The sequence below is a fragment of the Oncorhynchus mykiss genome, chromosome 28, assembly GCF_013265735.2.
Source record: "Oncorhynchus mykiss isolate Arlee chromosome 28, USDA_OmykA_1.1, whole genome shotgun sequence".
In the NCBI taxonomy this organism is placed as follows: domain Eukaryota; kingdom Metazoa; phylum Chordata; class Actinopteri; order Salmoniformes; family Salmonidae; genus Oncorhynchus; species Oncorhynchus mykiss.
In genome coordinates, this window is record NC_048592.1 from 12969751 (window position 1) to 12987151 (window position 17401).

The 17401-nt window shown below is 40.7% G+C and overlaps 1 protein-coding gene across 1 annotated transcript in view; it reads left to right on the forward strand.

Annotated features, from left to right (window-relative positions):
• Nucleotides 1–12054: 12054 nt before the first annotated feature.
• Nucleotides 12055–17401, forward strand: part of LOC110508578 (protein Wnt-3a) — a 28573-nt gene continuing 23226 nt past the window's right edge. The window contains exon 1 of the mRNA XM_021589179.2: nucleotides 12055–12513. Within this exon, the coding sequence (XP_021444854.1) occupies nucleotides 12419–12513 (95 nt within the window). The 5' untranslated portion in view covers nucleotides 12055–12418. The remainder of the gene's footprint in view (nucleotides 12514–17401) is intronic.

Sequence of the window (17401 nt, forward strand, 5' to 3'; positions counted from 1 at the left end):
GCTTCAAACATAAAGATATAAAACTGTATTTTTGTTTGTGAAGAATCAACAACAAGTGGGACACAATCATGAAGTGGAACGACATTTATTGGATAATTCAAACTTTTTTAACAAATCAAAAACTGAAATATTGGGCGTGCAAAATTATTCAGCCCCCTTAAGTTAATACTTTGTAGCGCCACCTTTTGCTGCGATTACAGCTGTAAGTCGCTTGGGGTATGTCTCTATCAGTTTTGCACATCGAGAGACTGACATTTTTTCCCATTCCTCCTTGCAAAACAGCTGGAGCTCAGTGAGGTTGGATGGAGAGCATTTGTGAACAGCAGTTTTCAGTTCTTTCCACAGATTCTCGATTGGATTCAGGTCTGGACTTTGACTTGGCCATTCTAACACCTGGATATGTTTATTTTTGAACCATTCCATTGTAGATTTTGCTTTATGTTTTGGATCATTGTCTTGTTGGAAGACAAATCTCCGTCCCAGTCTCAGGTCTTTTGCAGACTCCATCAGGTTTTCTTCCAGAATGTTCCGGTATTTGGCTCCATCCATCTTCCCATCAATTTTAACCATCTTCCCTGTCCCTGCTGAAGAAAAGCAAGCCCAAACCATGATGCTGCCACCACCATGTTTGACAGTGGGGATGGTGTGTTCAGCTGTGTTGCTTTTACGCCAAACATAACGTTTTGCATTGTTGCCAAAAAGTTCAATTTTGGTTTCATCTGACCAGAGCACCTTCTTCCACATGTTTGGTGTGTCTCCAAGGTGGCTTGTGGCAAACTTTAAACGACACTTTTTATCGATATCTTTAAGAAATGGCTTTCTTCTTGCCACTCTTCCATAAAGGCCAGATTTGTGCAATATACGACTGATTGTTGTCCTATGGACAGAGTCTCCCACCTCAGCTGTAGATCTCTGCAGTTCATCCAGAGTGATCATGGGCCTCTTGGCTGCATCTCTGATCAGTCTTCTCCTTGTATGAGCTGAAAGTTTAGAGGGACGGCCAGGTCTTGGTAGATTTGCAGTGGTCTGATACTCCTTCCATTTCAATATTATCGCTTGCACAGTGCTCCTTGGGATGTTTAAAGCTTGGGAAATCTTTTTGTATCCAAATCCGGCTTTAAACTTCTTCACAACAGTATCTCGGACCTGCCTGGTGTGTTCCTTGTTCTTCATGATGCTCTCTGCACTTTTAACGGACCTCTGAGACTATCACAGTGCAGGTGCATTTATACGGAGACTTGATTACACACAGGTGGATTGTATTTATCATCATTAGTCATTTAGGTCAACATTGGATCATTCAGAGATCCTCACTGAACTTCTGGAGAGAGTTTGTTGCACTGAAAGTAAAGGGGCTGAATAATTTTGCACGCCCAATTTTTCAGTTTTTGATTTGTTAAAAAAGTTTGAAATATCCAATAAATGTCGTTCCACTTCATGATTGTGTCCCACTTGTTGTTGATTCTTCACAAAAAAATACAGTTTTATATCTTTATGTTTGAAGCCTGAAATGTGGCAAAAGGTCGCAAAGTTCAAGGGGGCCGAATACTTTCGCAAGGCACTGTAAGTACGGTTCATTTGTAGTTCGCAAACTGCATGTGCAAAGCATATTTCTTTAGGCTAATATTTCGCAAGAGCAGAAGATGGAACCTTTTATTAGTAAGCACAAATTCATACTCAAAGCCATAAATCAATAGGATTTTGGCAAGCATGCTTAGGAAAAGATTGTCTATGCTCGTTCTGGTGTTCTATTCCGATCTATAGTGTTCGGTTGCATAATAGAAACTTTCATGGTCATAATTTTACACACATAATCAATACATTGCATGATTTTCAGACACATTAAGATTGTCGTTTTGTTTTTTAACAGTAGCCTGCTGCCTGACATATTGTGCGCGCGCACCTTAATCTATGAAGCAAGGAGTAAAAGTTAGATATGGATCTGGACTTGGGAAGGATCCAGCTTTCTTCTCCTAGCCTGCACTTGGGGAAAACTCATGCCAGAACCAGGGATGAAGTCTATTCATCCCCCAGAATTAAACAACACATCCCCATTCATCACAAAGATCACAGTAACGTTCACACCTGTACCAGGAACAGCCAAGCTTCTGCCAAGTTTCTGTTTACCGATTGGCCAGTTCTGCTAGATAGACAGCATCACAAATAGGGGATACGAGTGAATGAGAAATGAGTCCAAGGAAGTGTTGTGCTTGGTATGACTACATACAGGTGTCCACTTGCATCCCACTTTTTTCAGTCAGTTTTGTTCTGAATCTGCGCCCCAGTAAGAGAGAGGTCCCTGGTCTGCTTCTTATTAGCACCTGGTTTAAAGGAGATCAGCTGGAGGTTTTGTCGGTTACAGTACATGACAAGAATGAACAGTAATCCTGGCAGGCATTACCCACTGGTCCTGCATGTCTGGTGAGTGGGGTAATTGATTCCCACACCCTGCTTAAGTTAAATGCTCGCCCTTCTCATTACACCAGGCTGAGAAACCAGGAAAACAGTCCTTTGGTGTGTGTTTGTGTGTGTCAGTACTTTTCCCTTCAACTTGTTGCAATTACTCTACCCTACTCCTCTGTTCTTTACGCCTCTTGACTTTAATCTCTCACACCTCTGATATGGCGGATATGATGCCTGACTGAATTTTTTCATCAATTTGTTATGCATTTTGCATTGAGGAACGTGAATAATATAAATGATTTTGTATGTCGGAATATCAAATATCACGTGAAAGGTATCCGTAACTAAATGCGGGTGTAGCTTTTGTCTTTCCTTGTGAAAAAGCCAACCTGGTCTCAACTCGTAGTGTGACTACAATGCTCAGACAGGATTAGGAGTTAGCCTGCGGTGTTGCATTTCTTTGCAATTACAACGAGTTTCCTCTGGGCATTGAGGTTAGGAGCACTTCTGAGCACAAACCATTCAAATGAGCTGGAATGTGCTGTAGGATGTTGATGAAGTTTGAGGTATTTCGTTCAGCACAGGCTAAACCTAAACCTGATGGCTGATGTTTGCATGGCCCCAGATATCTTAACACGTGTAGACTATCTGCACCTTTTTCCAGACACAATTGATGCCCACAGTAGATGCCCTCAACAGTTTGTCCTTTGTCAGTCCTGTGACTGAAACAGTGAGCTCAGGACACGCCAGAGAAGTTCTAACGTGGGGTTTCTGGTACTGCTACAGTACTTCCAGTCTATTGCGTATTAGCCTTGCTCTGACCTTGTCTTGATACCGTACCCATCCAATCCGGCTCTGCTACCACCACCACCACCACCAACCTCCTCTCTTGCTCTCACCACCCCTACTCTGCCCGGCCAGCCCACAAGATCTTTTCCATGCCCCAGACTTCATTTGTGGCTTGGGATGTAGGCTGAAGGTGCGTCTGCGCTCACTGCTGTTTCAGGCGCCCGGTCGTTCATGTCGCACCATGTGCACTGTGCAGTTCTCAGGACCAGCCAGCCAGTCCACTCTTCCTTCGGAACCGGATAAGTAACTGTTGTTTTTGAAACGGCAGTACATGCACTGTCAATCCCTGGATTGTTTTGATTGTGTCCCTGGGTACACTCTAAATGACATAACTCATCCACTTACCCAACACTGCTAACTGGGGAGGAGTGAGGTAACTATGTGGGGGGAGGGGAGATACCCTCATCAACTCTGTTGGTTACACATTATTTAACCACAGACCTGCAGACTTGATTGAATATCATAACAAATACTGTAATCAATCTAGGGGGCCTGGATTTGGAGTAGTGTAACCAGGCAACAGGTATTTAGTCCTGTTGTAAAAATTTGTGACATCACCAGGATCTCCCACATGCAACTTCACCTCATCATCTGAACTCCCCAAGGATGTACTTATGCACAGTACAGGTTTCTGGCATGTATGACATAATGAAATAAAGGTCAAAAGGAAATCTTACAATAACAAATACTGGAATTAACGTCAGAGCTGTAGCTCACTACACATGTAGTATACAGATTATGCTGAGGTCTTTGTTGATAATTTTCACAATGGGACAATGGGACCCTCATTCAAGGGTTTTTCTACATTGTAGAATAATAGTGAAGACATCAAGACTATGAAATAACACATATGGAATCACGTAGTGACCAAAAAAGTCTTCAACAAATCAAAATATATTTTATATTTGAGATTCTTCACAGTAGCCACCCTTTGCCTTGATAACAGCTTTGCACACTCTTGGCATTCTTTCAGCCGGCGTCACCTGGAATTTTTTTCCAACAGTCTTGAAGGAGTTCCCACATATGCTGAGCACTTGTTGACTGCTTTTCCTTCACTCTGCGGTCCAACTCATCCCAAACCATCTCAATTGGGTTGAGGTTGGGTGATTGTGGAGGCCAGGTCATCTGATGCAGCACTCCATCACTCTCCTTCTTGGTCAAATAGCCCTTACACAGCCTGGAGGTGTATTGGGTCATTGTCCTGTTGAAAAACAAATGATAGTCCCACTAAGTGGGATGGTGTATCACTGCAGAACGCTGTGGGAGCCATGCTAGTTAAGTGTACCTTGAATTCTAAATAAATAACCAACAGTGTCACCAGCAAATCAGCCCCACACCATCACCCCTCCTCCTCCATGCTTCACGGTGGGAACCACACATGTGGAGATTATCCATTCACCTGCTCTGCGTCTCACAAAGACACAGTGGTTGTAACCAAAAATCTCCAGTTTGGACTCATCAGATCAAAGGACAGATTTCCACCGGTCTAATGTCCATTCCTCGTGTTTCTTGGCCCAAGCAAGTCTCTTCTTCTTATTGGTGTCCTTTAGTAGTGTTTGTTTTTTTTGCAGCAATTTGACCATGAAGGCCTGATTCACTCAGTTTCCTCTGAACAGTTGATGTTGAGGTGTGTCTGTTACTTGAACTCTGTGAAGCATTTATTTGGGCATCAATTTCTGAGGCTGGTAACTCTAATGAACTTATCCTCTGCAACAGAGGTAACTCTGGGTCTTCCATTCCTTTGGCGGTCCTCATGAGAACCAGTTTCATCATAGCGCTTGATGGTTTTTGCGACTGCACTTGAAGAAACTTTCAAAGTTCTTGACATTTTCCAGATTGATTGGACCCACCTACAGTACTCATTCCAGGGTTTGAAAGTTTCTTCAAGTGCAGTCGCAAAAACCATCAAGCGCTATGATGAAACTGGCTCTCATAATGACCGCCACAAGAAATGAAGACCCAGAGTTACCTCTGCTGATGGTTTTTGCAACTGTACTTGAAGAAACTTTCAAACTTCTTGAAATTTATCAGATTGACTGACCTTCATGTCTTGAAGTGATGATGGACTGTCATTTCTCTTTGCTTATTTGAGCTGTTCTTGCCATAATATGGACTTGGTATTTTACCAAATAGCGCTATCTTTTGTATACAAACACAATTGATTGGCTCAAACGCATTACGAAGGAAAGAAATTTAACACGGCACACCTGTTAATTGAAATTGCATTCCAGGTGACTACCTCATTAAGCTGGTTTAGAGAATGCCAAGAGTGGGCAAAGCTGTCATCAAGGCAAAGCGTGGCTACTTTGAAGAATCTGAAATGTAAGATATTTTGATTTGTTTAACACTTTTTTGTTACTACATGATTCCATATGTGTTATTTCACAGTTTTGATGTCTTCACTATTATTCTACAATTTAGAACCCTTGAATGAGTAATTGTTTCCAAACTTTTAACTGGTGCTGTGTATATATATATATATATATATAGTCAAAAGTTTGGACACAACTACTCATTCAAGGGCTCTAAATTGTTGAATATATATAAACTGTAAATAAACTGTATATAAACTATATATATAAAAATGGTTGTATATATATATATATATAAACTAGGTTATATGGCAGCATAAAGTGGGAGCTCTCCAGTCCCAATGAATACTTTAATGGAACTTAATCCCAAGACTTCATTTGTGACATGTAACTTATGGTCCCTGCACATTTTCTAGTGAAATGTTATGACATAATTGAGCCAAATTGTATGTGCATGTAGTGGCATGTCCATTCTCGAAAATCCCTGTTTAAATGACACCTTGCTATGGAGACTTCGCTAATGGAGGACTCCAATGTTTTTGAGTGAGGGTTGAGTTCTTTCTTTGCCTTGTTATTCTTCCAACGCAAAGAATAACAACATCAACATTGCGAGATTAAACATTTCCTTGTGATAGTCAAGTTTGATCTTAGTTCAACAAAGTCCAATATTGCAGCACGTTATCGTAGACAGTAGAGAATTACACTGTATGCGGGTTAGCCTAGGAAGCACAACAACAAAGTATATTTGACAAGTTGATGTCGCATTTCAAAGGTCTATTTATTAACGAAACACTATATCTTAATGTGTGGTCTGTTTAAATGGACAATTCACTCAATTGACTACATTCCGTTTCAAGCAAGTGTTACTCGTTGTGCATTATAAAACCAGAACGAACATATAGTCTGTAATTTGCATTGACCCACATCGGACATAGATATTATTCAGTTATGCACCAAAACCACAAGGTATGATCAGTCCAGTGGTTGCCAAGCAAACAGTGAACACTCAGGGTAAACCATGTATACAGAGTGACAAATCTCCAGGATCTGCTATTTGCCTTTACTCTCTTGAGCACCCAAGTACATTTTTTTAAACAGGAAAAAGCATTGAACATTGCTGGATGTTAAACAGTAAGTCATTTTATTTTATATAGTTAATGTGTATCCATTGGAATGTGTTATGGTGTTGACAAGATTCGGTTTTATTTTTCCTTTTTGAATAACTAAAGGAACAGCTGTGGTCATTGGTGTCTCTCTTAGTCAGCAATGATGACCTGGGATGACCCGGAGATAGTGTCATTGTCTGTAGGGAGGGAGGGAGAGAGGGAGGGAAAGAGCGAGAGGGAGGTAGAATACGTGGAGGAGAGATGCCTGTGTCCCTGCTCCCTGTGTCCGTCCTGACAAGCTGCAGTTGATGAAAGACATTCTGTCCTGAGTTGACAGGGAGGGTGTTCCTGTGACGTCAAAACGTCCACTGACTGACTCTCCTGTTCAGACACTCCACTGCTTTATCTGTGACCTCAGCTCTGACACAACTGTCCAAGTGCCTTAGAGGAAGAGCCCAGTGATCAAAGGCCAGGGCTGAGGCGACACATGCAGATAAAGGGCATAGCAATGGGTTAAGGCCAGTTGCAGATGAAGGGAACAGCAATGGGCGGAGTGAGGCTGTACAGGCTACCTACAGCTTTCCTCCCTTCCCACCCATCCGGATCATAGCTCATCCTGACACATACACAGATCCGTGCGCACACACACACACACACACACACACACACACACACACACACGTCTGCCTGTCAATATGTGTCCTTAGTCCTCAGAAACTGGAAGTACAACGGCCACGACCTTGTCCATCCGTCCTGACATAGTATGATGTCATACACATCCAGTCCACAGATGTTGGTGACTCTACTGTCCTAGAGACTGCCCAGAGAGGATGTGTCCAGAGTGGAGGTCACCTTCAATGATGTCTTATTCATATTATGTCTGACAGTCACTCAATTAGCCCTTTGAAATGAAAACGTTCCTCTCCTCCATTAAAGAGGGTAGCCACTAAAATGTTTTGCCCACAAGGCAGAGGGGGCCACTGACCAAATCTCGCCTAGGACCCTCAAAAGGCTAGGGCCGGACCTCAGAGGGAGACATAGTGGTATCAACACCAAATGGCAGCGCCTATCCTGCCAAGAATAGCAGCGTTTAGCATGTCTTTAAGTGAAGGGGAAATTGATGGGTAGTTTCCAGGTGTGAGCTGAGCTTCTCCTGGGGTGTGTCCTGACGTAGACTGACACTTATCAAGGCACAGCTAACTCCCTTCTCTCGTTTCCTTGGGAACTTTGTAATGTAAACAGAGCAGCAGCACTGGAGGAATGGCTGGCTGTATTTAATCAATAGGTTGTGTCTCCCTGGCCTGGCCCGCTGCTATGTGTTCCTGTTGACTGCATTTGAACTCACTCACAGTGAGACATAGTGTAATTGTGTTCCAGACAAGAAACATTTGACCGTGCCGTTACAGCTCAGATGGGACACTGTACACATCTCAATTGCCGTTGTAGTTGTCAATGTTTGTTTGAATGCTGATTTTGCATAAGTATGGTTTTGTAACTGAACCTGAAACCAATTTTTGGGAGTTGGTGATTGACATGCAGTTTGGCTAGACTTGTAGCTTGACCTTTTGTTTTGTTATCTTGTCTGTAAAAAAAAAAAAAATCATACTTTAATATCTCTTTGTTAGAGAACACATTCTATTGCAGGAAATTAGCAAATATTTAATTATCCACTATTGATTGTCAGATCTGTTTGTTTTATGTCTGATAATTGTTGCCAGTAATCTAAATATAGTCTATATGACAAGAGGAGCCAAGGAAACACAACAGAACAATTCTCAATGAGAGGTGAAACTATCATTTCGTTACGCAATGCTGACATCTAGTGGTTGACATGCTTGCACAATTAATCTTATTCAAGTGCGCTACAAAAATACTCAGATCGCCCACCCAGCTATTGGGTTATTTTCCCTGGATAGCAAATAAAGCAGATATTCCAGTCTATGAGTCAATGTAGACTGAAACATGAACATTAATAGACCGTCAAACTGCAGAGAGAAATGAAAACCGGGAAAAGAAGGAGAAAAATGTCCTCACTGCAATAATTTTGACTCTGTACACTTTTGAGTTATAGTTAAATAACAGTGGCATGTCACTGTTCTGTAAATGCACAACGGATTGACTGTAGGCGCTCTGAATGAATGCAGAGAATCATGTTGTTAGAATAAATGAATGCTGTGTATGAACATGTGTACAGTGTGTCTATGGAATCAACTAACGCGCGTCTCAATCCCCGTGTCTGAATGACACAGTGTAATAGTTTATTTTCACGCCTCAGCTAAAGAATCACATTAGTAATGAAAATAAAAAAAAGTATGATTGATTCGATGTTTTCTAAAGTCATGTCATTATAGTGTGCTCTGCTGTCTTTTGTCAACGAGAGGCTGAATGAGCCATGTGCAACCGGAGACACATACAGGGCTGGCTGGCCAGGGTCACTGCTATGGACATGGCTTGGCCTTGACATCATGCTGGATGACATCATCATGGCAGTGAGGTCACCCTGGCCACATAGAGGTGCCATAGTGGCCAACTGACACAATGTCGCTCTGTTCCCCTCTGAGGAAAAAACTGAATGGGCTAGCACTGCTGCTGCCGGAAAAGTAGCAACAACGACGGATGTATAACACCCACAGAAGAGAGGACAGGGTCACACTTTAAATCAACTCGCACGGATACTGTTTACGTATATTTGTATGTTTTGGTGTGATTAAAAAAGTAACTACATAGTAGCTAACTATACTAAGAGCCACTGGTAATCTGAAACATGATTTGATCTGTTATTTCAACTCAGTAAACAGTCATCATTCTCTAGTAAACCTGAGAGGCAGCTAGGACTTGGAGGGCTCCAACACTTCAACCACGACGTCAATCTGACATTCAGCTGTGCTTGTATAGGCAAGCTGATTCATAAAGACTAATAATGGCAAAATCATATCACACAGACTTCATGCAATATAAATGGTGTGATCGTCACCTCCAGGCTGGGCAGTTACACTGCACAGACATTCACATGACATGCCATGCTATTACTGTAAACTGAGAAGACATGTGTTTTCCTCACCACCCCTGACTTAGACCGCATGCCAATGCTGACAGCAGTTGGAAAAAAGGCACCGTTCACACTTCCTCCCTGCCAGTACCCATTGACATATGGTCAGTACCCCCTTCCTTCTGCCTGCTTCCAGATTTTCCCTTCTATCCGAGGCAGGTTTGGCACCTGGTTCTCTCTGCACCTGTAGCCCTCTCTAGCTGCAGCCGCTGAACACCTTGGCTTCAAACGAGGTTTCAAGAGAGACTATTTATAGATGTATTTCAAAGTGTCTGAAATCTGGTGTTTAATCGCGTGTTCATGGTTAAATATGACTCACCAAGAACAAGAACGACAATTTTCAACACAACTCATTTTGTCTTGACACATAGTGGTAAAGGAAGGAATCACTTTCCTGTGGAGAAATTGTGACCTATTGTCTTGTCTATCAACAAGACCCCCTTGGCTCATCAGAACTGAACCGCAAAGCATTCTATGTCAATCAAGTGGTCAACTGTAGTGTACCGGATACAGACAGTTTAGGATGGTACAAGAGCAATCATTGAGAAGACGAACGTTTCTGCAGCCCGTTCTAAACATATCTCGAGGTCCTACTACAGTGACGTTATCTTCCTGATAACAGCTGTTGATCCGTTTGGTCCCCTGGTCTTGTCGGCTGAGTGGTTGTGCCACTCCTGCTCCTTATAAAAATGCACTGAGTTCATAGCACGCTCAATGTCCACAAGATGGCGCTAGAACCAAATGTTTCATGCTGAGAATGTAACGTAGCTAGGGGTAGTGCCTCTTCAGACGGCTCTCATCCTACTTCTGATGGCTCGCGGTTTGGAGGCTTTTGAAATGAGAATGAAATACATTTATGAGTGAGTGAGGGGTGGAGTTAATAAATTCGTGAATCGACTGATTGATGAATGTGATTGTGTATCACATTATATTAACCAACATAAATGTTTTTAAGGCAACACATCCATAAAAAAACCTATTGATGAACAAGAATGAAGTCCGTCATTTAATTCATTAATGTTGGATTCACAAAAAAATGTGTATCTTATTAGGGTTTTAAAAATGTCCGTTTGTTTATTGGGTATAGAAAATGTGTATAACGGGATAAAACTGCTGCAGGAAATATATCATTTAAATGGGTGACTGGATTTGAGTATAATCCATTTGCTTGGCATTTTAGTAGTTGTTGCCTACTACAACTTGGTTCCCCTTTCTCGTCAATTCAAAGCTTATTTCAGTGTGAGTTTACTTTAACATGACAGTCCGTGCAACTATAGGTCTATGGTAAGCTATTAATTTAAACAATCACCGCAAGAATATAGTTAGAACGAAGATATGCATCAGTGAGTGCATATCAATGGGGAATGAGGACTAGTCCACTTCCTATTAGATCACATATCAACAGCCACTTGACATTGAGAGAGAGGAAGTACAACACCATGTCATTTAAACTCAGCACAGCTAGGGACAGGCAACCATATGTACTTCATGCTGCAAAGACATGAAGTACATAGATAGCCCGACATATGTGTATGGACAATTCATTTTTTTTAAATTATGGTTTATCTCGCCAATAGTACAAATTATATTATATTCTGTAAAGTGAACAATATTCGATTCCAGATTAGGTGGTTCCTTATTTGTAGATATTTGATGATACTATTTGTACAACCGACATGCATTTCTTTCTTATAGGCCAAAACTTTTGTCATGATAAATTAGATAAACGGCATTAATTATGTGAGAGTGAATCGATAAGAACCAAAAGCTTTCAAGCAACCCTAACATCGCAATTTCAACGGATATCACAATGTGTAAAAAGTAAGTTATGCTGTCAAATGCTGCAGAAAATGACAAAATATAGTCACATAAAATGGATAATTGACGGATATAATTACATGTTCCATCTTTCAAAAATAACCCAAATTCGTTACATCTTTTTTTCTATATATATCTGAATGGGTATAATAGTATAAGGAACATTCTAAGGATCATGCAAATATGGTTTGAGGTACTAATTTGGGAGTAATGATATAACCACATCTGCAAGTTAAAATCCACGTTTTTAGTACTCAGCTCATCACTTACAAAACAACTTCTCAGGTGTATGTAGATGCATCCATAATGACATACAGGGGACAAATGAAGGATTAGAAAACTGAATAGCGGGGCTCAAGCAATTCACACATATTTATTTCTGCATTTTAGCAGCTTCAAACCAGGGAGTGAAATCCGGACAGGTTGTTATAGCTACCCAATCCACGGGGGTTCCATGTCTATTTAAAAGACCTCGGACCCTCCCTCTTCTCCTTTAAACAACATTATATATCACACACAGCATGCCAATGCGACCACGTCTTAATGAGCACTAAAACATTATCTTCTTAAAATGGGCTCATTCTTGTGTTTGCGTTCAGCCTAACTGACTCAGGCAAAGAGCGCACGCAAGGGAACGAACAGCGCTCACCAGAATTTCCCCTTTGGCAGTACCTGCTGATTGGGTCCTAAAAGCAAGCTGGTTTTAACTTTTAATATTTGGCTCCTGTGTTCTGCCATGACTAGTCGCAAAATACTGTTTCTCTAACCTAGCACTAGTTTTAGGACAAGGTGAGACATTTTGGTAAGCACCGCAGATTGTTCGTTTTTTCTCTCATTGAAAAACGAGTGTGCGCGTATGTGCGCGCGTGTATCTGGTGAAGATGTTTAGCGAAACTTTTTTAAGGATGATATACCTTGGATGTTTCCTGTTTCTTTGTGGGCTTACGCATGCCATACCAAGTTACCCTATCTGGTGGTAAGTTTACATTTCACTCTACTTTTAACTTAAATTCTGCAATATCATATGATTGTTATGCCTACCTGTTATTTCAACAATATACAGTACTTTATGTTAATTCATTGTTGCTTTCAGTTCGTTTCTTTGAAAGGATAGGCTAATATCAGCATGTGGTTTCCAACACTGGGCACCCTGGCAATTAAGTTGTAGCCCATCATACCGGTCTAATTGACCCTGTCAACGGACAGTTGGTATCGACGTTAACAAGCTGAGACGGAATCGTGAAGATGGGTTACAATGCTAGTCAAGTGAAATTGTATGAAGGAAAAAAAATGCACTTGAGTCAATGACACTATTGATTTCAAAGTGCACACTGCGGAAACATAGGGTATAATACCGACGCAGACTGGTTATGCAGAGTGAAACATTTTTTTTTGTGCAAACTAGTTTCAGCATGATTTGATTAACTTAAAAAGGGGTCATGCTCCGTTCTGCTTGATTCAATATTCGATGACAGACATTGGCCTAATGGCAGGTGCAGAACACATTCGTTTATGAGAGAGGCAGTGGGAAAAGGGAAAGGTACATTTTTTTGGGGGAACCAAAATGAATGATGTTATTATTTTAATGAGACTAATATCTAAAAAAAAAAAAAGAAGAAGAATAATGTGGAATCATAATTCAACAAAATACGTGCAGTTTACTTTCCTTCCCATTATTACTTTAATTAGAAAATGTATTCGCAAAATGTACATTTCCTAGTAATCTCAATGATTTTTTTCGATATCATGTAATGAATCCTTTATACACAAATTTAATAAACAGATTCCACTATTAAGAATATTGATTATTTCCCAAGTATTCAATTGAAATTGGCCTATCAGTTATGTTATCCAATGCAGTTGTGTAAACCCATGAGATAGAGGCTATACTACAATCATTTGGAAATAGCCTCAGCCACTGATTCACTACAGTTTTATTTGGTCTCCATAGCCAAATAATCAAATACCATTTATTGGTCTTCTTATGGCACTGATGTTGATCATTTCCCAAACAGTCAAATTCCCTTTGACGTCTTATTGTGTTAAGCAGTAGGCCTTAGGAGAATGAGGGATGCCTTCAAGCCTTGAGTTGGGGGCCAGTTGAAAAATGAATGAAACCCAATTGCCCATTCCCAGATTGTGGTAATTAGGGTGGGAGATTTTCAACTGCAATTTTCTTTTGATTCTAAGTAATCCATCGTTGACCTAATGTTTTATTTGAAAGGTAAGAGCTGTCCGTTGTCATCTCTTGACAAAATATGAACTGTTTTCTAAGTTATTGACTATCGAGTAGGCCTATTGCATGTTATAATATTATCACGATTGAAGTCACATTTGGAATTGACGTAGATTGGCTGACAGGCCATTAGAGGAGCTTTAATTGATAAATGATTGATTTCTGTTGAGAGAAAAAAATTGATGAAAGAAAAGAGTGGGATTTGACCCAACTGGGCATTAGGTGGACTGTTAGAGTCAGCTGATCAAACTGAGAAAGAACAAATAATGGAAAGGTGCAGTTGGAGGATAGGAAATTGGATGCATGTGAATTCCATTCACTCATCTTGAGGATGGATTTCATAGAAAGGCTTGTGGAACCCTCTTGTTGAACAACTCATCTTCCCTTGAGAGGGCAGACATTTGTCGGATTCTGCAGCTCAGAGGCATTAGAGCCAGAGGATAGGGAATGCTACAGAATAGACACAGTCCTAGATCAGAGATCCTCAGTCCCAAGAAATTCTCTACAGGTTTGCATTTCACCAATCACACACCGCATCCTTCAACAAATCAATATTTTATAATGAAATATTAAAGATGCTGTGTCCTGCACTTATTTCAGCTAATAGGTCTCCTGGTGGTAATACTGATGAGAATCTAATTACATGCTCAGCTGGACAGAAATCCATCATAAACAGTGGTGGGCTCTCTAGTCCTAGATCAGCACTCCTACTCTTAGACCCAGGGCTGGGAAAGACTGGCCAAAATCAGGATGGGTTCATTCTGTGGGGAGAAATCTAATGGTCTACTTCTGTTTTTCGCAAACCTCTCTTTGAGTATCCCCCAGACGTTCCCCTATTTGATCTATACCAGTACCAGTACCCGATTCAACTGGTGATAATCATCAAGCCATTGATCAACTGTTTTGATCAACCGTTTAGAGCATTGGACTAGTAACCGAAAGGTTGCAAGTTCGAATCCCTGAGCTGACAAGGTACAAATCTGTCATTCTGCCCCTGAACAGGCAGTTAATCCACTGTTCCTAGGCCGTCATTGAAAATAAGAATTTGTTCTTAACTGACTTGCCTAGTTAAATAAAGGTTAAAAAAATGGTGATGTCACCATGGAAGGCCAACACAAAATTCCACCAATACAGGCAGAAATGTATTTTCAAACAGTTCTTACACTAAAGGGAATTATCATAATTGCACCATTTCACAATATTATTCCAACGTCATGTTGTGGAAATATATTATAAAACACAGGAAATCAAGTTTTTGATTGCACTGGGCCTTTACTGTGCCTTCAGAAAGTAATTACACCATTTTACTTATTCCATATTTTGTTGTGTTACAGACTGAATTAAAATGGGATGAAATTGTTTTTTTTTTATCTCACCCATCTACAGACAATAATGGCATAGTGAAAACATATTTTTAGAAATGTTTGCATATTTATTGAAAATAAAATTCAGAAATATCTCATTTGCATAAGTATTCACACCCCTGAGTCAATACTTTGTAGAATCACCTTTGGCAGTGATTACAGCTATAAGTCTATCTGGGTAAGTCTCTAAGAACTTTCCACACATGGATTGTGCAACATTTGCCCATTATTCTTATCAACATTTTTCAAGCTGGTTGATGATCGTTGCTAGACAACCATTTTCAGGTCTTGCCATATATTTTCAAGTATATTTCAGTCAAAACTGTAACAGACACTCAGGAACATTCATGGTCTTCTTTGCAAAGAACACCAGTGTAGATTTGACCTTGTGTTTTAGGTTATTGTCCTGCTGAAAGGTTAATTCATCACCCAGTGTTTGGTGGAAAGCAGACTTTTCCGATAGGATTTTGCATGTGCTTATCTCCATTCCGTTTATTTTTTATCATTAAAAGATTACAAGCATACCCATAACATGATGCAGACACAATTATGCTTGAAGATATGAAGAGTGGTACTCAGTAATGTGTTGTATTGGATTTGCCTCAAACATAATACTTTGTATTCAGGACAAAAAGTTAATTGCTTTGCCAATTTTTTGCAGTATCACTTTAATGCCTTGTTGCAAAAAGTATGCATGTTTTGGAATATTTGTATTCTGTACAGGCTTCCTTCTTTTCACTGTGAATGGGGTTAGTATTGTGGAGTAACTACAATGTTGTTGATCCATCCTCAGTTTTCTCTTATCACAGCCATTAAACTCTGTAACTGTTTTAAAGTCCCATTGGGCTCATGGTGAAATCCCTGAGTGGTTTCCTTCCTCTCCAGCAACTGTTAGGAAGGACACCTGTATCTTTGTAGTGACTGGGGTGTACTGATACATCATCCAAAGTGTAATTAATAACTTCACCAGGCTCAAAGGGATATTCGATGTCTCCTTGTTTCTATAGGTGCCCTTCTTTGCGAGGTATTGGAAAATCACCCTGGTCTTTGTGGTCGGATCTGTGTTTGAAATTCACTGTTCAACTGAGGGACCTTACAGATAATTAATTGCATGTGTGGGGTACACAGATGAGGTAGTCATTTAAAAATCATTTTAAACAATATTATGAGTATTATTTGACCTTATGGGGTATTGTGTGTAGGCCAGTGACACAAAATCTCAATATAATCCATTTTGCATTGAGGCTGTAACACAACAAAATGTGGAAAATGTCCAAGGGTGTGATTCTTTTCTGAAGGCGCTGTGAGTAGCACTAGCTGTGGCTACTCAAGGAGAGGTTTGGGAAACACTGGTCTAATACAATGCTGACAGGGAGGGTTGTTCCCTGAGTTCCACCAGAATCAAAGTGACAGAGTTATGTACAAGCCACAGTACAAAGTCTTTCACCCTCTCTTTTTCAATCATAAAAGAGCTGTCTTGTGAATTTCTTTTTTTGTGGGGCCAAGATTGTATCAAAACACCAGAACCAGTCATGAAGACTGACAGAGGATGGCAGGCTTCCATTTGGTCACAGCAAACAGCCTCTGGCACCAAAATAAAGTCATCAACTTGTGTGTCTATGATTTGCTATTGGTGGGTGGGTCAGAGCACTGATTCAATCTGGGCAAGAGTGCAACGACGAAAGCAAAACAGAGGCGAGCGTGTCCAAAGACGCCGCTGAGCGTTCGCTGGGCTTATTGTGTCACCCCTACCAATACAAACAACGCTCGGCTGAATCTGCAGCACCAGGCTATAAGGAGCTGAAGTGAAGTCACCATTGAACTCTGCATATGTTATATTGCGTTTTGATTCATTCTGGCTTAATGGAAACTAGATACATCACTAAAGAGTGAGATAGGAAGCTAAAATATAGGCTTGTGTTTCATGGTACTGTAACCTAACCCTCCTGCTGTGTTCCGGTCGAATTGGACTGATTTACAAGTTTTCTCTCTGAAAAATGTAGTTCAATTAATCTGATTGTCATACGGTTCCATGAGGTTCCATGACAAAATTGACCGGTCATTAGAAATGAATGGGTGAGAATACAATTAGTGTATAAAATTGAGTTCAGGCACCTGCCCATTCATCAGATGGACACACTTCGTCTCCCAGACCCCCACATCCATGTGTGTTTGAGCACACACACACACACACACACACACACACACACACACACAAAAACACAGACACACACACACACACACACACACGCACGCACACACAC